The 26158-nt window shown below is 51.3% G+C and overlaps 1 protein-coding gene across 1 annotated transcript in view; it reads right to left on the bottom strand.

Moving 5' to 3' along the window:
• Nucleotides 1-586: 586 nt before the first annotated feature.
• The window catches only part of SLC30A3 (solute carrier family 30 member 3), a 92288-nt gene continuing 66716 nt past the window's right edge, over nucleotides 587-26158 (bottom strand). The window contains exon 8 of the mRNA XM_083174842.1: nucleotides 587-3267. Coding sequence (XP_083030968.1) covers nucleotides 3122-3267 — 146 coding nt within the window. The 3' untranslated portion in view covers nucleotides 587-3121. The remainder of the gene's footprint in view (nucleotides 3268-26158) is intronic.

Raw genomic sequence — 26158 nt, 5'->3', positions numbered from 1 at the left:
ACTATGGCTGGTACACATCTATAGTCTGCAGAGTGGGGAAGTGCTGTGCAGGAGAGGTGCACTTTCAATTCTGCATTGTCTGTTTCACTAGCGGTGTCAGCTGGGCGGGCAGATGTGGAAACTCCCACACAAATGAATTAGCATCCAGTCGCCTGTATATGTATGGGAGTTTTCAAATCTCCTGCCTGCCATTACCTCCCCGAAAGTTCTTTTAGATACAATTTATTGTGTGTGATAAATTGTATGAAGCCCCCCCGGGGTGCTGAGGGGAGCTTCAAGGGAATTGGTCCTACATTAACACTTCCTTACTGTCTGCCCCTGGAAGACATCTTGTGTGTGACTTCTGCAGACTGAGGGTTTCAATGTACAAACACAGAACATGGGTCATTGGGTTCATTATATTCCTTCCAACATGCAGGAAAGTCCTAGATGTTCCTTTTTTCTCCTCCTGCCTATGGGAGCTGGTGTTATACATAGAAGGTAAGTACACTGAGGACCCTAGTGGGACCTGCCTATAGGAGCTGGTGCTAAGGTCATACAATTGCCCCCCCCCCCTCCATCCAAATGTAGTGACCTATAACTGTCTGTGGCATGACCACGGGAGCAGCGCGCTATGTACTCCCATTGTGTTATGGGTAACTCTGGGCTCTCATAAGATCAAACACTTACAGCAGAGAGAGTTATTCATCCCTCATCCACTCCTTATATGCCCATAGCTTATCTGTGCCACGCATCATACAGGGGAGGTGGAGGTCCCGTCCTGACCGGCAGCCTGGCAGACACAGACAGAGTAAACACAGGTAAAGCTCTCACATCACAAATCACAACATATTGCACAATATCCGACCAAGGTTGGTGCTCACGTTATGGCGCCATGACGGAACATCACGCTTCACTTTGGAATGTTGGCTGAACTCTGCATAGGCGACGTGAAATGTGGAACCAGAGATGGCGAGAGCTTCGCAGTCACAGGGGAGTGGGTGATGGTGATAAATGGGATTATGCCCTGGTACAGTTCAGTTCCTGCTTCTACCATTCTAGGAGCGGCCGGGAGACCACCAGTGGTCTAGTGGGTCAGTGTACAGTATAATCCAATGTGAACCTATCAACTCTTCCCATACATCTGTGTCCAGGGTGCAGATTGGCTCTGCACGGGTGGTGCTGTACCGTACAACAAGGCGTCCTATGGGACCTGGACTTTATCAAGTTTCTGGTGTAAAGACGGAACTCAAACCTCATTTGAACCTTAATGGTAACTCGCCACTAACGAACTGAGAAGCAAGTAATAGGAGAGTAGTTCTGCTGAACAGTCATTAGCACACACCTGTCATCGGGTAATAATTAGCCCCAAATGAATGCCAGCTTTTTCAATAAGATTTCACCCCAATTTTTCTAGTTGCATCCTACTTGGGGTGACCATTTTCTGAAGGGAGATCTCCACCCACCTATGAAGTCTCATTACTGCAAGCTATCACTCAGCAGAAGGGGATATTGTGTGCCATGCAAAAGCCAGGGACATTGCCAAGACTAGAATGTCCCTCCAACACAGAAACCTGAAGATGGCTACAGGGAGACCTGAGGATGGCTTCTGGGGGACCTGGAGATGGCTACAGAAAGACCTGCGGCATAAGTGATGGAGCGGCAGTATTTTTCGGTCACTTCCTCCATGTTATGACAATGTTGTGGACGGTTCAGGTGAAACCACCCAAGCACATCATAATTTTCTATAAAATAAACCAATTGAGGCCCCATACACGAGGTGAGGAAATGTGTTACCACTGATGATACCAAGGGTGAACTTTTTGGCCTTCATTCTGAAATATGCACCAGGACCACAGAGTCCGCCTGCCGGGAGCACCAGACCTGCTGGGACAACGTCAGTATGGTAACCATATAAAGCTCACATCTCCGTCCACCGAATAATGGCTTTAGAAAGGAAGATGGTGACCTCCAAGCACATCGTCATAGACAAAATGTTAACATGGAAATGGCCAACACATGGAAAAGTTGACTCTTTCTTTTAAATAAATGTGTAGATTTCAGCACAGTGTCCCCAAATTAGTGTACCACCTCACCTGTCCGAGGTGTGTCGCCGCACTACAGCAGCACTCAGACACTTTACTGTTTCTAATAGGAGTCCACGTGGATAAACGGTAGTAGTGATTTTATTTTTTACATTTTCATGTGTCGACCATTTAAGCATGTCATCCTAGACACTGTCAACTTATCATCCAAATACCCACTAAAGAATGCCCAGGATCCACTACAGAGCGAGCGCCAGGATACATGGTGCTGTGTTCCTGGTGGGGTTGTGTATGGTCCTTCATCATCTCAGGACTATTACTGGGGTACATACAGTAGATTCTCTCTGCTGCCAGCGACCCATGGTACCAGATGCTCCACTTATAGGTTAGTCACATGTCCTAGAACAGTGCTAACATTACTCCTCTAGAAGAACATGAGATGCGCTTGGGTGGAAACCAGAACTCAGGTCTACAGTACTGGAGCTAAGACATAATCATAGATTTATTAACCCCATCCAAATTCTATGACATCTAAGATTGATCTCAGACTACGACCACCAAGTTATCACAACTATGATGTAATGTGGATACTCTAATTAATGTGTAATCTTTCCCAATGAGGTTCTCCAGAAGAGATACTGTACCACTGGGTATTTGTGTATTTGGCACGCTCATGTCCTGTAGGATCTTAATTCATCTGTAAATATGCCAAGCGCTCTGTTATTACCCAGAATGCATCACTAACCTGGCATTGTGCTGGAATGTTCTATCACCCACGCGTTTCGCTGCTGGTGACAATGTCTCTCCTAGTGATGGACTGACGATGTAGTGACCAGGAGCATTGCCCAGATTGGTAGATGTTCTTAGAGCTGAATTATTTGGTCCTCTGGCTGTTTGCTTACTAGCAACAAGGCATCTTTGCTCCATTAATGATGTGATGAAGGAGATATGTGCTTGGTATGTTACCTACATGCCACATAGATATGGAGAGAAGACATATGGGCAGATGGTGTGAAATTGATGTGTCTGCAACTTCACCAAGACATCTCTGGTTCTACTCTGATGATAGATGGCATACTTTGGAGAAGGCATTTTGGTTATCCAGTGGGCTCCTGGCACTGTGGACATACTGACATGTCTTCCAGATATTTCTCCACCTGGATTGTACTATTGAAGAGCTCAAACTTAGTCTGAAGGAGTTCCGTGGCCTCTTCTAGAACGGCATCAGCTTCACATCCGCCATCTGAGGGTACAAACAGACACCTCTATTCAGTACTTAGATTTTATAACTGTACGCTCAACAGTGTCTCGGTCGACAAGGTAAGAAGGTTGGTATTACAATGAAATTATGTTTTGTAGGTTTTTATGGTAGCACATTGACTTTCACCTCTTCCCTCAACATGCTTTGGGCAAGATGCCTCACTCTGACCATTTACCATTCCTAATACTAGTCCACGTGGATGGTAAAGTATGGAGAGTTTAAAAGAAAAACTGGCCGAACATATGCATTTTTGACCATGTTGAGAAACAGTGGGTGACCTATTGACTGTTTGTCTTATTACTATAGACGTAAATTCCGTATACACTCAACACCAGGGGCATACTTGCCGACTTTTGCTGGCTACCTTCCAGGAGAGGGCAGCCAGCTCTGTTATGTATGGGGGCGGGCCATCGCGGGAGTTAAAGAGGCGGATTGGGGCAGAGCCACAGATGGGCTTTCCTGTTGGGGGCGTGCCTACAGTGATCACGTCATTTTAGTCACGCCCCCATGCAATGCCAGTAATTCAGGCATTACACTGTGGGGGGCAGGGTTAAAATGACGATTTCAGGGACCCTCCATTCCGCCATTCCGGGAGCGTAGGCAACCCTAACCAGGGTGGTCCCATGGTCCTCAAGAACCCCTATCTTCTCATATTTTCAGACCACCTAAGCCCATATTGTAAAAAACACACATGTGGTCTGGAAAACATCAACCGTTTGAGATCCTTAAGACTAGTTTGGCCACTTAATCTATATGGAGTCTCCCATGCTTTGTTTCTGTACAGAGACCAGCACGGCCAGACCCAATAAGTGAGAGTCAGGTTCAGGCATGCTGTGATTTAACCCCGCTCCCACAGGGGTGGTTACCAAACACCCAACATAAGGCTTTTGAGGACATTTCTGTGCAAATTTCTAATTAAATTGAGAAGTATGAATATTTGAGAGATTGACCCAACAACATTCTTCAGGACTATATCCTTTCAAGGCCAGCAGAAATGGAGCTGAGCTTCAAGAAATTCTGTTCAGGAGTCCTCTAGATCTGGGGTAGCCAACCCTAGTCCTCGAGAGCTACCAGCAGTGCATGTTTTGCAGGTCTCCTCACAGAAGCACAAATGAGCTAATTAGCTCCATCTGTGTATCTTTTAATGTGATTAATAAGTGCAGCTGTGCAGTAGCTAGGTTGTCTGAAAAATGTGAACTGTTGGTAGCTCTCATAGGCTAGGGTTGGCTACCACTGCTCTAGATGATCTACTGGATTAGCCAAGGGAGGATTGCATGCTGTAGAAAACCGATTGAGAGCTAAAGGTTTAAGGAGGGATATGTGGAATATATTCGGTGTACTGAGTGTGCCAGGGAGCTGCACTTGGTATGCCACTGTATTGATTACTTGGTGGATCTGAAATGGACAAATTAACCTGGGAGCAAACTAAATTCTGGAAACCCTCTAGTGCAAATTTTGGGATGATAACCAGATTTTATCACGAAGTCTCAGCAAAGGAATTTTTATTCTCTTATCTGCAAAAAAAATAATGTCTAACGTGTGAGGAACTGCTGGAAGATGTTCTGGCTGTAGGAAGGTAGCTCAGGCAAGAGAGGGTGGAACCCATTCCGAATGAAAACATGGGAATGCCCTCAGAAATTCTCAACAACTTTTGTGTAGTTTCTGGATCACTTATGGTGTGGAGGTTCCTACAGCCTGAACAGACATTGCAGGAGGTGCCCCAGCTGTACCAGTGGCAACTGGTTAGTTCCAACATTTTGCAGTGTCTATAGACACTGGATAATCTAAGCCTGATCACGCTCTTGCTTCTCAATGAGGAGGTTCTCCAGCAGTTCTGTTGGAAAAGAAAGAACCAGAGGCATCCATGTTGTGGGAAGATTATTTGGTTGCAACTCATGGATGGATAGTGGATAGTAACCCAGCAGAGACCTTGAACAGAGGCAATATCCCTGGTGTGAACAGGTGGTTTACACCAGGGACCCCTGCAATTAGATTTAGGCTTCACTGCATCTGACATGCTGGAGTAAGGTTTGGGAACCTATACTTGGGTATTTGCTATGGACAATGGCACCAGTATTCAGTTTTAGAAATGTCTACCTCGCAGAGCACTTCTGCCCCCCTCCCCACCCCGTACACACACACACACAATACCACCTCCAGCACCAACATCACCAGCACCTGTAAAGTTAACCTGAAAAAGTTCACGTTATGAGTGTAGGTCTGACATCTGATTGGCTGCAGTGGGACTGGTGGAATGTAGATGTTACTATGATGTGGCCGCACCTCATTGGGCCCACCGCAGGTGTACCCACTCTCATAGGCAGGGAAATGTACTGTAGGATCATTCTCCTATATACCCTGAGTGATATGTGAGGTACTTGATCTCATTTTGCCCTTGAGAAGTCACAGGGTTCATATGTGCATTTATTTCACCTATCGCTCCTCTCCGCCATGAGAAAGGCAGCGTTACAGCTCTGCATGGCGCCAAGGGTCACATGGTTCTAGGGTTACGCAGTAAGCGCGCAATAGCAAGGTACAACGGCACCTTTATTAAGTAAACTCTAATTATACTATAAACAAACTATGTGTGTATGTGTGTGTGTTTATATATAATATACACAGTTGTGCTCATAAGTTTACATACCCCAGCAGCAGAATGTGTGATTTTCTGGCCATCTGTCAGAGAATATGAATGGTAACTCACAAACGTTTCTGTCACTCATGGTCAGTGGTTGGGTGACGCCATTTATTGTCACACATCTGTGTTTACTCTTTTTATATCATAATGACAACAGAAACTACACAAATGACCCTGATCAAAAGTTTACATACCCCAGTTGTTAATACCGTGTATTGCCCCCTTTAACATCAATGACAGCTTGAAGTATTTTGTGGTAGTTGTGGATGAGGCTCTGTATTTCCTCAGATGGTAAAGCTGCCCATTCTTCTTGGCAAAAAGCCTCCAGTTCCTGTAAGTTCTTGGGCTGTTGCATGAGCTGCACGTTTGAGATCTCCCCAGAGTGGCTCAATGATACTGAGGTCAGGAGACTGAGACGGCCACTCCGGAACATTCACTTTATTCTGCTGTAGCCAATGACAGGTCAGCTTGGCCTTGTGTTTTGGATCATTGTCATGTTGGAACGTCCAAGTACGTACCAACATTCCACAATGTTCCGGGCTGATGAGTGCAAATTTTCCTCCAGTATTTTCTGATAACACGCTGCATTCATCTTGCCATCGATTTTGACCAAGTCTCCAACCTCTGTGTTTCACAGTAGGAATGGTATACCTTTCATCACAGGCCTTGTTGTCTCCTCTCCAAATGTAACGTTTATGGTTTTGGCCAAAAAGTTTTGGTCTCATCACTCCAAATGACTCCAAAAGATTTAAGTCTTGTCTCTGTGCTGTTTGGAGTAGTGTAAGCGGGTGCTTTGTGGCATTTGCATAGTAATGTCTTTCTTCTGGGGACCTAACCATGCAGCCCATTTTTCTTCAAATGCCTCCTTATTGTGCATCTTGAAAGTTGTGTATTTCAGGTGAAGTTATTTGTGGATTTTTCTTTGCATCCTGAACAATTTTCCTGGCAGTTGTGGCTGAAATGTTTGTTGGTCTACCTGACCGTGATTTGGTTTCCACAGAATCCCTCATTTTCCACTTCTTAATTAGAGTTTGATCACTGCTGATTGACAGTCTCAATTGCTTGGATATCTTATTATATCCCTTTCCTGTTTTATACAGTTCAATTACCTTTTCCCACTGATCCTTTGACAATTTTTCTGCTTCCCCCATGACTCAGAATCCAGACACGTCAGTGCAGCACTGGATGAAAGATGCAAGGGTCTTTCAGGAGTCCAGAAACTCACTGACCTTTTTTCACGCACACTTTTTTCACGCTACCCAGGTGCCAACGGCTGGCTCATTAAATGCGTTCAAGGCAAAGTTGGACAAACATTTACTGGATAAAAACATCCATGGGTACAAATAAAAAATATAATTTGTCTGTAAAATATCAGAACCTACCACATAGCAATGGATATCTATACCAGGTTGAACTAGATGGACGCAAGTCTTTTTTCAGCCTTACCTACTATGTAACTATGTAACTATGATTACAAGCAAACAGATCACAGGTGAGGATGGTTACCTTTAGTATCCATTCAAGCACGAACTACTCAAGCTGTGTAGTTCAACAGCTGGAGTGTCAAGGTTAGCCATCACTGCCCTACACAGTCAATAGCCACCTTAGGGAATACTTGCGTTCGGCGACTCGGCAGGATGTTGGTCGCTGGAAGTGTGATGATGTCTGTCAGGTTCTGTTATTATACAACATACAGTCCAGTTATGTCTGCTACATACAGTAGGATGGGGTGTACAGCTCAGATGTGTATACTGGCAGTGTGCTGTAATGGAGATCCCCTCTCCCCTGTTAACTCCGGCATTCTGCGTTACTCTACTGAAGCGCAAAAACAGGATGGAGAATATTAAGCCACAGGGCGCTGGCATGGCCACGATCCGTCACATACCTCCCGTATTATTTCAAACCGCTGCGATTCAACGACCACAGCTACCCAATGTCCCGGTGTATTGTTTATACCTGGCCCTCCTGGGTGCAGCAGTTCACAGATCTTAACACAACCTCAAGTATCCTAGGTACTGGGGTTGTGATCTTCATGTGAGAATTGCCCCTCCCCTCCTTTTTTGTTGAGCGCCCTCCCATCACTGCTGGTGCCACGGGATTGGCTTGATCTGCGCGCGCAGACCAGCATCTGGGAAACTGGCTGTGGATTCTGCTCTTAACAACAGCGCTGATGTTGGCTGCAGAGGAGCGGTGGGTAACAACAATGCTGCTCCCCCCTCAAGAGCCGTTACAAAACTCACCCCTTGTTCTATATCCTCTTCAGCACCCTTATACAATGATTGAAGGGCCTTGCCTGTGGGATCCTTCTCACCCACCCGCCAAGAGCCTGAGAACACTCTGCACCCCCCTGCCCTCAGAGGTAGGCAGTGGTCCGGGGGATTCTCCTGCACATAATGGCTGCAGGGTGTAACCGCATCCTGACACCCCCAGTCCCTTAAACAAATGATGGCCTCACCTGGGAGACCTTCCATCTTCTCCAGCTCAGCAGGCTTTCCCAACGTGGCTGGCATAGGGACTGATGGAATGACACGTACAACAGTACTGCTGGCATCCCCCTCCCTCCTCCAGGTGTGTCCTCCCCTTATCTCGCTGGTACAGTGCTGGGTAATGAGGTGTCGTACTCCAAGGGGCAGAGGAGTGATGAGCCCTGACTCTGACCCTCCCCTTCAAGGGTGCTTGCTTGGCTGTTCCTTTCCTGCAGTGCTTCCCTGGTCACATAATGCCGCACCTCTGCATCTACTCCCTGTACTGATGTGGTGATCACAGTCCCTGGTTGCTCCCTGGTCACATAATTACAGTCCGTCACACTCGCAGGGGACTTACAGTAGTGCCGCACCTCTGCATCTACTCCCTGCACTGATCTGGTGATCACAGTCCCTGGTTGCTCCCCGGTCATATAATTACAGTCCGTCACACTCGCAGGTGACTTACAGTAGTGCCGCACCTCTGCATCTACTCCCTGTGCTGATCTGGTGATCACAGTCCCTGGTCGCTCCCCGGTCATATAATTACAGTCCGTCACACTCGCAGGTGACTAATAGTAGTGCCGCACCTCTGCATCTACTCCCTGCACTGATCTGGTGATCACAGTCCCTGGTCGCTCCCTGGTCACATACTTACAGTCCGTCACACTCGCAGGTGACTTACAGTAGTGCCGCACCTCTGCATCTACTCCCTGCGCTGATGTGGTGATCACAGTCCCTGGTTGCTCCCCGGTCATATATTTACAGTCCGTCACACTCGCAGGTGACTAACAGTAGTGCCGCACCTCTGCATCTACTCCCTGCGCTGATGTGGTGATCACAGTCCCTGGTTGCTCCCCGGTCATATAATTACAGTCCGTCACACTCGCAGGGTACTTACAGTAATGCCGCACCTCTGCATCTACTCCCTGCACTGATCTGGTGATCACAGTCCCTGGTTGCTCCCCGGTCATATATTTACAGTCCGTCACACTCGCAGGTGACTAACAGTAGTGCCGCACCTCTGCATCTACTCCCTGCACTGATCTGGTGATCACAGTCCCTGGTCGCTCCCTGGTCACATAATTACAGTCCGTCACACTCGCAGGGGACTTACAGTAGTGCCGCACCTCTGCATCTACTCCTTGCACTGATCTGGTGATCACAGTCCCTGGTCGCTCCCTGGTCACATACTTACAGTCCGTCACACTCGCAGGTGACTTACAGTAGTGCCGCACCTCTGCATCTACTCCCTGCACTGATCTGGTGATCACAGTCCCTGGTTGCTCCCCGGTCATATATTTACAGTCCGTCACACTCGCAGGTGACTTACAGTAGTGCCGCACCTCTGCATCTACTCCCTGCACTGATCTGGTGATCACAGTCCCTGGTTGCTCCCCGTCACATAATTACAGTCCGTCACACTCGCAGGGGACTTACAGTAGTGCCGCACCTCCACATCTACTCCCTGCGCTGATCTGGTGATCACAGTCCCTGGTTGCTCCCTGGTCATATAATTACAGTCCGTCACACTCGCAGGTGACTAACAGTAGTGCCGCACCTCTGCATCTACTCCCTGCACTGATCTGGTGATCACAGTCCCTGGTTGCTCCCCGGTCATATATTTACAGTCCGTCACACTCGCAGGTGACTAACAGTAGTACCGCACCTCTGCATCTACTCCCTGCACTGATCTGGTGATCACAGTCCCTGGTTGCTCCCCGTCACATACAGTCCGTCACACTCGCAGGGGACTTACAGTAGTGCCGCACCTCCACATCTACTCCCTGCGCTGATCTGGTGATCACAGTCCCTGGTTGCTCCCTGGTCATATAATTACAGTCCGTCACACTCGCAGGGGACTTACAGTAGTGCAGCACCTCTGCATCTACTCCCTGTGCTGATCTGGTGATCACAGTCCCTGGTTGCTCCCTGGTCATATAATTACAGTCCGTCACACTCGCAGGGGACTTACAGTTGTGCCGCACCTCTGCATCTACTCCCTGCGCTGATGTGGTGATCACTGTCCCTGGTTGCTCCCCGGTCACATAATAATAGTCCGTAACACTCGCATGGGACTTACAGTAGTGCCGCACCTCTGCATCTACTCCCTGCACTGATCTGGTGATCACAGTCCCTGGTTGCTCCCTGGTCATATATTTACAGTCCGTCACACTCGCAGGGGACTTACAGTAGTGCCGCACCTCTGCATCTACTCCCTGCACTGATCTGGTGATCACAGTCCCTGGTTGCTCCCCAGTCATATAATTACAGTCCGTCACACTCGCAGGTGACTAACAGTAGTGCCGCACCTCTGCATCTACTCCCTGCGCTGATGTGGTGATCACAGTCCCTGGTTGCTCCCCGGTCACATAATAATAGTCCGTAACACTCGCATGGGACATACAGTAGTGCCGCACCTCTGCATCTACTCCCTGCGCTGATCTGGTGATCACAGTCCCTGGTTGCTCCCCGGTCATATAATCACAGTCCATCACACTCGCAGGGGACTTACAGTAGTGCCGCACCTCTGCATCTACTCCCTGCGCTGATCTGGTGATCACAGTCCCTGGTTGCTCCCCGGTCATATAATCACAGTCCGTCACACTCGCAGGGGACTTACTGTAGTGCCGCACCTCTGCATCTACTCCCTGCGCGGATCTGGTGATCACAGTCCCTGGTCGCTCCCTGGTCATATAATTACAGTCTGTCACACTCGCAGGTGACTAACAGTAGTGCCGCACCTCTGCATCTACTCCCTGCACTGATCTGGTAATCACAGTCCCTGGTTGCTCCCCGGTCACATAATTACAGTCCATCACACTCGCAGGGGACTTACAGTAGTGCCGCACCTCTGCATCTACTCCCTGCACTGATCTGGTGATCACAGTCCCTGGTTGCTCCCCGGTCACATAATTACAGTCCGTCACACTCGCAGGGGACTTACAGTAGTGCCGCACCTCTGCATCTACTCCCTGCGCGGATCTGGTGATCACAGTCCCTGGTCGCTCCCTGGTCATATAATTACAGTCTGTCACACTCGCAGGTGACTAACTGTAGTGCCGCACCTCTGAAATCTACTCCCTGCGCTGATCTGGTGATCACAGTCCCTGGTTGCTCCCTGGTCATATAATTACAGTCCGTCACACTCGCAGGTGACTGACAGTAGTGCCGCACCTCTGCATCTACTCCCTGCACTGATCTGGTGATCACAGTCCCTGGTTGCTCCCCGGTCATATAATTACAGTCCGTGACACTCGCAGGGGACTTACAGTAGTGCCGCACCTCTGCATCTACTCCCTGCACTGATGTGGTGATCACAGTCCCTGGTTGCTCCCCGGTCATATAATTACAGTCCGTCACACTCGCAGGTGACTGACAGTAGTGCCGCACCTCTGCATCTACTCCCTGTACTGATGTGGTGATCACAGTCCCTGGTTGCTCCCTGGTCATATAATTACAGTCTGTCACACTCGCAGGGGACTTACAGTAGTGCCGCACCTCTGCATCTACTCCCTGCACTGATCTGGTGATCACAGTCCCTGGTTGCTCCCTGGTCATATAATTACAGTCCGTCACACTCGCAGGGGACTTACAGTAGTGCCGCACCTCTGCATCTACTCCCTGCACTGATGTGGTGATCACAGTCCCTGGTTGCTCCCTGGTCATATAATTACAGTCTGTCACACTCGCAGGTGACTAGCAGTAGTGCCGCATCTCTGCATCTACTCCCTGCGCTGATCTAGTGATCACAGTCCCTGGTTGCTCCCCGGTCACATAAATACAGTCCGTCACACTCGCAGGTGACTAACAGTAGTGCCGCACCTCTGCATCTACTCCCTGCGCTGATCTGGTGATCACAGTCCCTGGTTGCTCCCCGTCACATAATTACAGTCTGTCACACTCGCAGGTGACTTACAGTAGTGCCGCACCTCTGCATCTACTCCCTGCACTGATGTGGTGATCACAGTCCCTGGTTGCTCCCTGGTCATATATTTACAGTCCGTCACACTCGCAGGTGACTAACAGTAGTGCCGCACCTCTGCATCTACTCCCTGCGCTGATCTGGTGATCACAGTCCCTGGTTGCTCCCTGGTCATATATTTACAGTCCGTCACACTCGCAGGGGACTTACAGTAGTGCCGCACCTCTGCATCTACTCCCTGCGCTGATCTGGTGATCACAGTCCCTGGTTGCTCCCTGGTCATATATTTACAGTCCGTCACACTCGCAGGTGACTAACAGTAGTGCCGCACCTCTGCATCTACTCCCTGCACTGATCTGGTGATCACAGTCCCTGGTTGCTCCCTGGTCATATAATTACAGTCCGTCACACTCGCAGGGGACTTACAGTAGTGCCGCACCTCTGCATCTACTCCCTGCGCTGATCTGGTGATCACAGTCCCTGGTTGCTCCCTGGTCATATATTTACAGTCCGTCACACTCGTAGGTGACTAACAGTAGTGCCGCACCTCTGCATCTACTCCCTGCACTGATGTAGTGATCACAGTCCCTGGTTGCTCCCCGGTCATATAATTACAGTCCGTCACACTCGCAGGTGACTAACAGTAGTGCCGCACCTCTGCATCTACTCCCTGCGCTGATCTGGTGATCACAGTCCCTGGTTGCTCCCCGGTCACATAATTACAGTCCGTCACACTCGCAGGGGACTTACAGTAGTGCCGCACCTCTGCATCTACTCCCTGCGCTGATCTGGTGATCACAGTCCCTGGTTGCTCCCCGGTCACATAATTACAGTCCGTCACACTCGCAGGGGACTTACAGTAGTGCCACACCTCTGCATCTACTCCCTGCGCTGATGTGGTGATCACAGTCCCTGGTTGCTCCCCGGTCATATAATTACAGTCTGTCACACTCGCAGGGGACTTACAGTAGTGCCGCACCTCTGCATCTACTCCCTGCACTGATGTGGTGATCACAGTCCCTGGTTGCTCCCCGGTCACATAATTACAGTCCGTCACACTCGCAGGGGACTTACAGTAGTGCCGCACCTCTGCATCTACTCCCTGTCCTGATGTGGTGATCACAGTCCCTGGTTGCTCCCCGGTCATATAATTACAGTCCGTCACACTCGCAGGGGACTTACAGTAGTGCCGCACCTCTGCATCTACTCCCTGTCCTGATGTGGTGATCACAGTCCCTGGTCTCTCCCTGGTCATATAATTACAGTCCGTCACACTCGCAGGCGACTTACAGTAGTGCCGCACCTCTGCATCTACTCCCTGTCCTGATGTGGTGATCACAGTCCCTGGTCTCTCCCTGGTCATATAATTACAGTCTGTCACACTCGCAGGGGACTTACAGTAGTGCTGCACCTCTGCATCTACTCCCTGCACTGATCTGGTGATCACAGTCCCTGGTTGCTCCCTGGTCATATAATTACAGTACGTCACACTCGCAGGTGACTAGCAGTAGTGCCGCACCTCTGCATCTACTCCCTGCACTGATGTAGTGATCACAGTCCCTGGGTGCTCCCCGGTCATATAATTACAGTCCGTCACACTCGCAGGTGACTAACAGTAGTGCCGCACCTCTGCATCTACTCCCTGCACTGATCTGGTGATCACAGTCCCTGGTTGCTCCCCGGTCATATAATTACAGTCCGTGACACTCGCAGGGGACTTACAGTAGTGCCGCACCTCTGCATCTACTCCCTGCACTGATGTGGTGATCACAGTCCCTGGTTGCTCCCTGGTCATATAATTACAGTCTGTCACACTCGCAGGGGACTTACAGTAGTGCCGCACCTCTGCATCTACTCCCTGCACTGATCTGGTGATCACAGTCCCTGGTTGCTCCCTGGTCATATAATTACAGTCCGTCACACTCGCAGGGGACTTACAGTAGTGCCGCACCTCTGCATCTACTCCCTGCACTGATGTGGTGATCACAGTCCCTGGTTGCTCCCTGGTCATATAATTACAGTCTGTCACACTCGCAGGTGACTAGCAGTAGTGCCGCATCTCTGCATCTACTCCCTGCGCTGATCTAGTGATCACAGTCCCTGGTTGCTCCCCGGTCACATAAATACAGTCCGTCACACTCGCAGGTGACTAACAGTAGTGCCGCACCTCTGCATCTACTCCCTGCGCTGATCTGGTGATCACAGTCCCTGGTTGCTCCCCGTCACATAATTACAGTCCGTCACACTCGCAGGTGACTTACAGTAGTGCCGCACCTCTGCATCTACTCCCTGCACTGATGTGGTGATCACAGTCCCTGGTTGCTCCCCGGTCATATAATTACAGTCCGTGACACTCGCAGGGGACTTACAGTAGTGCCGCACCTCTGCATCTACTCCCTGCACTGATCTGGTGATCACAGTCCCTGGTTGCTCCCCGGTCATATAATTACAGTCCATCACACTCGCAGGTGACTAACAGTAGTGCCGCACCTCTGCATCTACTCCCTGCGCTGATCTGGTGATCACAGTCCCTGGTTGCTCCCCGGTCACATAATTACAGTCCGTCACACTCGCAGGGGACTTACAGTAGTGCCGCACCTCTGCATCTACTCCCTGCACTGATCTGGTGATCACAGTCCCTGGTTGCTCCCTGGTCATATAATTACAGTCCGTCACACTCGCAGGGGACTTACAGTAGTGCCGCACCTCTGCATCTACTCCCTGCGCTGATCTGGTGATCACAGTCCCTGGTTGCTCCCTGGTCATATATTTACAGTCCGTCACACTCGTAGGTGACTAACAGTAGTGCCGCACCTCTGCATCTACTCCCTGCACTGATGTAGTGATCACAGTCCCTGGTTGCTCCCCGGTCATATAATTACAGTCCGTCACACTCGCAGGTGACTAACAGTAGTGCCGCACCTCTGCATCTACTCCCTGCGCTGATCTGGTGATCACAGTCCCTGGTTGCTCCCCGGTCACATAATTACAGTCCGTCACACTCGCAGGGGACTTACAGTAGTGCCGCACCTCTGCATCTACTCCCTGCGCTGATCTGGTGATCACAGTCCCTGGTTGCTCCCCGGTCACATAATTACAGTCCGTCACACTCGCAGGGGACTTACAGTAGTGCCACACCTCTGCATCTACTCCCTGCGCTGATGTGGTGATCACAGTCCCTGGTTGCTCCCCGGTCATATAATTACAGTCTGTCACACTCGCAGGGGACTTACAGTAGTGCCGCACCTCTGCATCTACTCCCTGCACTGATGTGGTGATCACAGTCCCTGGTTGCTCCCCGGTCACATAATTACAGTCCGTCACACTCGCAGGGGACTTACAGTAGTGCCGCACCTCTGCATCTACTCCCTGTCCTGATGTGGTGATCACAGTCCCTGGTTGCTCCCCGGTCATATAATTACAGTCCGTCACACTCGCAGGGGACTTACAGTAGTGCCGCACCTCTGCATCTACTCCCTGTCCTGATGTGGTGATCACAGTCCCTGGTCTCTCCCTGGTCATATAATTACAGTCCGTCACACTCGCAGGCGACTTACAGTAGTGCCGCACCTCTGCATCTACTCCCTGTCCTGATGTGGTGATCACAGTCCCTGGTCTCTCCCTGGTCATATAATTACAGTCTGTCACACTCGCAGGGGACTTACAGTAGTGCTGCACCTCTGCATCTACTCCCTGCACTGATCTGGTGATCACAGTCCCTGGTTGCTCCCTGGTCATATAATTACAGTACGTCACACTCGCAGGTGACTAGCAGTAGTGCCGCACCTCTGCATCTACTCCCTGCACTGATGTAGTGATCACAGTCCCTGGGTGCTCCCCGGTCATATAATTACAGTCCGTCACACTCGCAGGTGACTAACAGTAGTGCCGCACCTCTGCATCTACTCCCTGCACTGATCTGGTGATCACAGTCCCTGGTTGCTCCCCGGTCATATAATTACAGTCCGTGACACTCGCAGGGGACTTACAGTAGTGCCGCACCTCTGCATCTACTCCCTGCACTGATGTGGTGATCACAGTCCCTGGTTGCTCCCCGGTCACATAATTACAGTCCGTCACACTCGCAGGTGACTAACAGTAGTGCCGCACCTCTGCATCTACTCCCTGCACTGATGTGGTGATCACAGTCCCTGGTTGCTCCCCGGTCATATAATTACAGTCTGTCACACTCGCAGGGGACTTACAGTAGTGCCGCACCTCTGCATCTACTCCCTGCGCTGATCTGGTGATCACAGTCCCTGGTTGCTCCCCGGTCACATAATTACAGTACATCACACTCACAGGGGACTTACAGTAGTGCCGCACCTCTGCATCTACTCCCTGCACTGATCTGGTGATCACAGTCCATGGTTGCTCCCCGGTCACATAATTACAGTCCATCACACTCGCAGGGGACTTACAGTAGTGCCGCACCTCTGCATCTACTCCCTGCGCTGATCTGGTGATCACAGTCCCTGGTTGCTCCCTGGTCATATAATTACAGTCTGTCACACTCGCAGGGGACTTACAGTAGTGCCGCACCTCTGCATCTACTCCCTGCGCTGATCTGGTGATCACAGTCCCTGGTCGCTCCCTGGTCATATAATTACAGTCCGTTACACTCGCAGGGGACTTACAGTAGTGCCGCACCTCTGCTTCTACTCCCTGCGCTGATGTGGTGATCACAGTCCCTGGTTGCTCCCTGGTCATATAATTACAGTCTGTCACACTCGCAGGGGACTTACAGTAGTGCCGCACCTCTGCATCTACTCCCTGCACTGATGTGGTGATCACAGTCCCTGGTTGCTCCCCGGTCACATAATTACAGTCCGTCACACTCGCAGGGGACTTACAGTAGTGCCGCACCTCTGCATCTACTCCCTGTGCTGATGTGGTGATCACAGTCCCTGGTCTCTCCCTGGTCATATAATTACAGTCTGTCACACTCGCAGGGGACTTACAGTAGTGCCGCACCTCTGCATCTACTCCCTGCACTGATCTGGTGATCACAGTCCCTGGTTGCTCCCTGGTCATATAATTACAGTCCGTCACACTCGCAGGGGACTTACAGTAGTGCCGCACCTCTGCATCTACTCCCTGCACTGATGTAGTGATCACAGTCCCTGGTTGCTCCCCGGTCATATAATTACAGTCCGTCACACTCGCAGGGGACTTACAGTAGTGCCGCACCTCTGCATCTACTCCCTGCACTGATCTGGTGATCACAGTCTTTGGTTGCTCCCTGGTCATATAATTACAGTCTGTCACACTCGCAGGGGACTTACAGTAGTGCTGCACCTCTGCATCTACTCCCTGCGCTGATCTGGTGATCACAGTCCCTGGTTGCTCCCCGTCACATAAATACAGTCCGTCACACTCGCAGGGGACTTACAGTAGTGCCGCACCTCTGCATCTACTCCCTGCACTGATCTGGTGATCACAGTCCCTGGTTGCTCCCTGGTCATATAATTACAATCCGTCACACTCGCAGGGGACTTACAGTAGTGCCGCACCTCTGCATCTACTCCCTGCACTGATGTAGTGATCACAGTCCCTGGTTGCTCCCCGGTCATATAATTACAGTCCGTCACACTCGCAGGTGACTAACAGTAGTGCCGCACCTCTGCATCTACTCCCTGCGCTGATCTGGTGATCACAGTCCCTGGTTGCTCCCCGGTCACATAATTACAGTCCGTCACACTCACAGGGGACTTACAGTAGTGCCGCACCTCTGCATCTACTCACTGCGCTGATCTGGTGATCACAGTCCCTGGTTGCTCCCCGGTCACATAATTACAGTCCGTCACACTCGCAGGTGACTTACAGTAGTGCCGCACCTCTGCATCTACTCCCTGCACTGATGTGGTGATCACAGTCCCTGGTTGCTCCCTGGTCATATAATTACAGTACGTCACACTCGCAGGTGACTTACAGTAGTGCCGCACCTCTGCATCTACTCCCTGCACTGATGTGGTGATCACAGTCCCTGGTCTCTCCCTGGTCATATAATTACAGTCCGTCACACTCGCAGGGGACTTACAGTAGTGCCGCACCTCTGCATCTACTCCCTGCGCTGATGTGGTGATCACAGTCCCTGGTCTCTCCCTGGTCATATAATTACAGTCTGTCACACTCGCAGGGGACTTACAGTAGTGCCGCACCTCTGCATCTACTCCCTGCACTGATGTGGTGATCACAGTCCCTGGTTGCTCCCCGGTCACATAATTACAGTCCGACACACTCGCAGGGGACTTACAGTAGTGCCGCACCTCTGCATTTACTCCCTGTGCTGATGTGGTGATCACAGTCCCTGGTCTCTCCCTGGTCATATAATTACAGTCTGTCCCACTCGCAGGGGACTTACAGTAGTGCCGCACCTCTGCATCTACTCCCTGCGCTGATCTGGTGATCACAGTCCCTGGTTGCTCCCCGGTCATATAATTACAGTCCGTGACACTCGCAGGGGACTTACAGTAGTGCCGCACCTCTGCATCTACTCCCTGCGCTGATGTGGTGATCACAGTCCCTGGTTGCTCCCCGGTCATATAATTACAGTCCGTCACACTCGCAGGTGACTAACAGTAGTGCTGCACCTCTGCATCTACTCCCTGCACTGATCTGGTGATCACAGTCCCTGGTTGCTCCCTGGTCATATAATTACAGTCCGTCACACTCGCAGGGGACTTACAGTAATGCCGCACCTCTGCATCTACTCCCTGCACTGATGTGGTGATCACAGTCCCTGGTTGCTCCCCGGTCATATAATTACAGTCCGTCACACTCGCAGGGTACTTACAGTAGTGACGCACCTCTGCATCTACTCCCTGCGCTGATCTGGTGATCACAGTCCCTGGTTGCTCCCCGGTCACATAATTACAGTCCGTCACACTCGCAGGGGACTTACAGTAGTGCCGCACCTCTGCATCTACTCCCTGCACTGATCTGGTGATCACAGTCCCTGGTTGCTCCCCGGTCACATAATTACAGTCCGTCACACTCGCAGGTGACTTACAGTAGTGCCGCACCTCTGCATCTACTCCCTGCACTGATGTGGTGATCACAGTCCCTGGTTGCTCCCCGGTCATATAATTACAGTCCGTCACACTCGCAGGGGACTTACAGTAGTGCCGCACCTCTGCATCTACTCCCTGCACTGATCTGGTGATCACAGTCCCTGGTTGCTCCCTGGTCATATAATTACAGTACGTCACACTCGCAGGTGACTAGCAGTAGTGCCGCACCTCTGCATCTACTCCCTGCACTGATGTAGTGATCACAGTCCCTGGGTGCTCCCCGGTCATATAATTACAGTCCGTCACACTCGCAAGTGACTAACAGTAGTGCCGCACCTCTGCATCTACTCCCTGCACTGATCTGGTGATCACAGTCCCTGGTTGCTCCCCGGTCATATAATTACAGTCCGTCACACTCGCAGGTGACTTACAGTAGTGCCGCACCTCTGCATCTACTCCCTGCACTGATCTGGTGATCACAGTCCCTGGTTGCTCCCCGGTCATATAATTACAGTCCGTGACACTCGCAGGGGACTTACAGTAGTGCCGCACCTCTGCATCTACTCCCTGCATTGATGTGGTGATCACAGTCCCTGGTTGCTCCCCGGTCACATAATTACAGTCCGTCACACTCACAGGGGACTTACAGTAGTGCCGCACCTCTGCATCTACTCACTGCGCTGATCTGGTGATCACAGTCCCTGGTTGCTCCCCGGTCACATAATTACAGTCCGTCACACTCGCAGGTGACTAACAGTAGTGCCGCACCTCTGCATCTACTCCCTGCGCTGATCTGGTGATCACAGTCCCTGGTTGCTCCCCGGTCACATAATTACAGTCCGTCACACTCACAGGTGACTAACAGTAGTGCCACACCTCTGCATCTACTCCCTGCGCTGATCTGGTGATCACAGTCCCTGGTTGCTCCCCGGTCATATAATTACAGTCCGTCACACTCGCAGGGGACTTACAGTTGTGCCGCACCTCTGCATCTACTCCCTGTGCTGATGTGGTGATCACAGTCCCTGGTTGCTCCCCGGTCACATAATTACAGTCCGTCACACTCACAGGGGACTTACAGTAGTGCCGCACCTCTGCATCTACTCCATGCGCTGATCTGGTGATCACAGTCCCTGGTTGCTCCCCGGTCACATAATTACAGTCCGTCACACTCGCAGGTGACTTACAGTAGTGCCGCACCTCTGCATCTACTCCCTGCACTGATGTGGTGATCACAGTCCCTGGTTGCTCCCTGGTCATATAATTACAGTCCGTCACACTCTCAGGGGACTTACAGTAGTGCCGCACCTCTGCATCTACTCCCTGCACTGATGTAGTGATCACAGTCCCTGGTTGCTCCCCGGTCATATATTTACAGTCCGTCACACTCGCAGGGGACTTACAGTAGTGCCGCACCTCTGCATCTACTCCCTGCGCTGATGTGGTGATCACAGTCCCTGGTTGCTCCCCGGTCACATAATTACAGTCCGTCACAGTCGCATGGGACTTACAGTAGTGCCGCACCTCTGCATCTACTCCCTGCGCTGATCTGGTGATCACAGTCCCTGAAGGCTGCCTGGTCATATAATTACAGTCCGTCACACTCGCAGGTGACTTACAGTAGTGCCGCACCTCTGCATCTACTCCCTGCACTGATGTGGTGATCACAGTCCCTGGTCTCTCCCTGGTCATATAATTACAGTCTGTCACACTCGCAGGTGACTAGCAGTAGTGCCGCACCTCTGCATCTACTCCCTGCACTGATGTGGTGATCACAGTCCCTGGTTGCTCCCTGGTCATATAATTACAGTCTGTCACACTCGCAGGGGACTTACAGTAGTGCCGCACCTCTGCATCTACTCCCTGCACTGATGTGGTGATCACAGTCCCTGGTTGCTCCCCGGTCACATAATTACAGTCCGACACACTCGCAGGGGACTTACAGTAGTTACAGTAGTGCCGCACCTCTGCATTTACTCCCTGTGCTGATGTGGTGATCACAGTCCCTGGTCTCTCCCTGGTCATATAATTACAGTCTGTCACACTCGCAGGGGACTTACAGTAGTGCTGCACCTCTGCATCTACTCCCTGCACTGATCTGGTGATCACAGTCCCTGGTTGCTCCCTGGTCATATAATTACAGTACGTCACACTCGCAGGTGACTAGCAGTAGTGCCGCACCTCTGCATCTACTCCCTGCACTGATGTAGTGATCACAGTCCCTGGGTGCTCCCCGGTCATATAATTACAGTCCGTCACACTCGCAGGTGACTAACAGTAGTGCCGCACCTCTGCATCTACTCCCTGCACTGATCTGGTGATCACAGTCCCTGGTTGCTCCCCGGTCATATAATTACAGTCCGTGACACTCGCAGGGGACTTACAGTAGTGCCGCACCTCTGCATCTACTCCCTGCACTGATGTGGTGATCACAGTCCCTGGTTGCTCCCCGGTCACATAATTACAGTCCGTCACACTCGCAGGTGACTAACAGTAGTGCCGCACCTCTGCATCTACTCCCTGCACTGATGTGGTGATCACAGTCCCTGGTTGCTCCCCGGTCATATAATTACAGTCTGTCACACTCGCAGGGGACTTACAGTAGTGCCGCACCTCTGCATCTACTCCCTGCGCTGATCTGGTGATCACAGTCCCTGGTTGCTCCCCGGTCACATAATTACAGTACATCACACTCACAGGGGACTTACAGTAGTGCCGCACCTCTGCATCTACTTCCTGCACTGATCTGGTGATCACAGTCCATGGTTGCTCCCCGGTCACATAATTACAGTCCATCACACTCGCAGGGGACTTACAGTAGTGCCGCACCTCTGCATCTACTCCCTGCGCTGATCTGGTGATCACAGTCCCTGGTTGCTCCCTGGTCATATAATTACAGTCTGTCACACTCGCAGGGGACTTACAGTAGTGCCGCACCTCTGCATCTACTCCCTGCGCTGATCTGGTGATCACAGTCCCTGGTCGCTCCCTGGTCATATAATTACAGTCCGTTACACTCGCAGGGGACTTACAGTAGTGCCGCACCTCTGCTTCTACTCCCTGCGCTGATGTGGTGATCACAGTCCCTGGTTGCTCCCTGGTCATATAATTACAGTCTGTCACACTCGCAGGGGACTTACAGTAGTGCCGCACCTCTGCATCTACTTCCTGCACTGATGTGGTGATCACAGTCCCTGGTTGCTCCCCGGTCACATAATTACAGTCCGTCACACTCGCAGGGGACTTACAGTAGTGCCGCACCTCTGCATCTACTCCCTGTGCTGATGTGGTGATCACAGTCCCTGGTCTCTCCCTGGTCATATAATTACAGTCTGTCACACTCGCAGGGGACTTACAGTAGTGCCGCACCTCTGCATCTACTCCCTGCACTGATCTGGTGATCACAGTCCCTGGTTGCTCCCTGGTCATATAATTACAGTCCGTCACACTCGCAGGGGACTTACAGTAGTGCCGCACCTCTGCATCTACTCCCTGCACTGATGTAGTGATCACAGTCCCTGGTTGCTCCCCGGTCATATAATTACAGTCCGTCACACTCGCAGGGGACTTACAGTAGTGCCGCACCTCTGCATCTACTCCCTGCACTGATCTGGTGATCACAGTCTTTGGTTGCTCCCTGGTCATATAATTACAGTCTGTCACACTCGCAGGGGACTTACAGTAGTGCTGCACCTCTGCATCTACTCCCTGCGCTGATCTGGTGATCACAGTCCCTGGTTGCTCCCCGTCACATAAATACAGTCCGTCACACTCGCAGGGGACTTACAGTAGTGCCGCACCTCTGCATCTACTCCCTGCACTGATCTGGTGATCACAGTCCCTGGTTTCTCCCTGGTCATATAATTACAATCCGTCACACTCGCAGGGGACTTACAGTAGTGCCGCACCTCTGCATCTACTCCCTGCACTGATGTAGTGATCACAGTCCCTGGTTGCTCCCCGGTCATATAATTACAGTCCGTCACACTCGCAGGTGACTAACAGTAGTGCCGCACCTCTGCATCTACTCCCTGCGCTGATCTGGTGATCACAGTCCCTGGTTGCTCCCCGGTCACATAATTACAGTCCGTCACACTCACAGGGGACTTACAGTAGTGCCGCACCTCTGCATCTACTCACTGCGCTGATCTGGTGATCACAGTCCCTGGTTGCTCCCCGGTCACATAATTACAGTCCGTCACACTCGCAGGTGACTTACAGTAGTGCCGCACCTCTGCATCTACTCCCTGCACTGATGTGGTGATCACAGTCCCTGGTTGCTCCCTGGTCATATAATTACAGTACGTCACACTCGCAGGTGACTTACAGTAGTGCCGCACCTCTGCATCTACTCCCTGCACTGATGTGGTGATCACAGTCCCTGGTCTCTCCCTGGTCATATAATTACAGTCCGTCACACTCGCAGGGGACTTACAGTAGTGCCGCACCTCTGCATCTACTCCCTGCGCTGATGTGGTGATCACAGTCCCTGGTCTCTCCCTGGTCATATAATTACAGTCTGTCACACTCGCAGGGGACTTACAGTAGTGCCGCACCTCTGCATCTACTCCCTGCACTGATGTGGTGATCACAGTCCCTGGTTGCTCCCCGGTCACATAATTACAGTCCGACACACTCGCAGGGGACTTACAGTAGTGCCGCACCTCTGCATTTACTCCCTGTGCTGATGTGGTGATCACAGTCCCTGGTCTCTCCCTGGTCATATAATTACAGTCTGTCCCACTCGCAGGGGACTTACAGTAGTGCCGCACCTCTGCATCTACTCCCTGCGCTGATCTGGTGATCACAGTCCCTGGTTGCTCCCCGGTCATATAATTACAGTCCGTGACACTCGCAGGGGACTTACAGTAGTGCCGCACCTCTGCATCTACTCCCTGCGCTGATGTGGTGATCACAGTCCCTGGTTGCTCCCCGGTCATATAATTACAGTCCGTCACACTCGCATGTGACTAACAGTAGTGCCGCACCTCTGCATCTACTTACTGCACTGATGTGGTGATCACAGTCCCTGGTTGCTCCCTGGTCATATAATTACAGTCCGTCACACTCGCAGGGGACTTACAGTAATGCCGCACCTCTGCATCTACTCCCTGCACTGATGTGGTGATCACAGTCCCTGGTTGCTCCCCGGTCATATAATTACAGTCCGTCACACTCGCAGGGTACTTACAGTAGTGACGCACCTCTGCATCTACTCCCTGCGCTGATCTGGTGATCACAGTCCCTGGTTGCTCCCCGGTCACATAATTACAGTCCGTCACACTCGCAGGGGACTTACAGTAGTGCCGCACCTCTGCATCTACTCCCTGCACTGATCTGGTGATCACAGTCCCTGGTTGCTCCCCGGTCACATAATTACAGTCCGTCACACTCGCAGGTGACTTACAGTAGTGCCGCACCTCTGCATCTACTCCCTGCACTGATGTGGTGATCACAGTCCCTGGTTGCTCCCCGGTCATATAATTACAGTCCGTCACACTCGCAGGGGACTTACAGTAGTGCCGCACCTCTGCATCTACTCCCTGCACTGATCTGGTGATCACAGTCCCTGGTTGCTCCCTGGTCATATAATTACAGTACGTCACACTCGCAGGTGACTAGCAGTAGTGCCGCACCTCTGCATCTACTCCCTGCACTGATGTAGTGATCACAGTCCCTGGGTGCTCCCCGGTCATATAATTACAGTCCGTCACACTCGCAAGTGACTAACAGTAGTGCCGCACCTCTGCATCTACTCCCTGCACTGATCTGGTGATCACAGTCCCTGGTTGCTCCCCGGTCATATAATTACAGTCCGTCACACTCGCAGGTGACTTACAGTAGTGCCGCACCTCTGCATCTACTCCCTGCACTGATCTGGTGATCATAGTCCCTGGTTGCTCCCCGGTCATATAATTACAGTCCGTGACACTCGCAGGGGACTTACAGTAGTGCCGCACCTCTGCATCTACTCCCTGCATTGATGTGGTGATCACAGTCCCTGGTTGCTCCCCGGTCACATAATTACAGTCCGTCACACTCACAGGGGACTTACAGTAGTGCCGCACCTCTGCATCTACTCACTGCGCTGATCTGGTGATCACAGTCCCTGGTTGCTCCCCGGTCACATAATTACAGTCCGTCACACTCGCAGGTGACTAACAGTAGTGCCGCACCTCTGCATCTACTCCCTGCACTGATCTGGTGATCACAGTCCATGGTTGCTCCCCGGTCACATAATTACAGTCCATCACACTCGCAGGGGACTTAAAGTAGTGCCACACCTCTGCATCTACTCCCTGCGCTGATCTGGTGATCACAGTCCCTGGTCGCTCCCCGGTCACATAATTACAGTCCGTCACACTCGCAGGGGACTTACAGTAGTGCCGCACCTCTGCATCTACTCCCTGTGCTGATGTGGTGATCACAGTCCCTGGTTGCTCCCCGGTCATATAATTACAGTCCGTTACACTCGCAGGGGACTTACAGTAGTGCCGCACCTCTGCATCTACTCCCTGCACTGATGTGGTGATCACAGTCCCTGGTTGCTCCCCGGTCACATAATTACAGTCCGTCACACTCACAGGTGACTAACAGTAGTGCCACACCTCTGCATCTACTCCCTGCGCTGATCTGGTGATCACAGTCCCTGGTTGCTCCCCGGTCACATAATTACAGTCCGTCACACTCACAGGTGACTAACAGTAGTGCCACACCTCTGCATCTACTCCCTGCGCTGATCTGGTGATCACAGTCCCTGGTTGCTCCCCGGTCATATAATTACAGTCCGTCACACTCGCAGGGGACTTACAGTTGTGCCGCACCTCTGCATCTA

Source organism: Crinia signifera, chromosome 3, assembly GCF_055691185.1.
Source record: "Crinia signifera chromosome 3, ASM5569118v1, whole genome shotgun sequence".
Lineage (NCBI taxonomy): Eukaryota > Metazoa > Chordata > Amphibia > Anura > Myobatrachidae > Crinia > Crinia signifera.
Note: the sequence above shows the minus strand (reverse complement) of the source record. Positions and strands in the feature narration are given on the sequence as shown.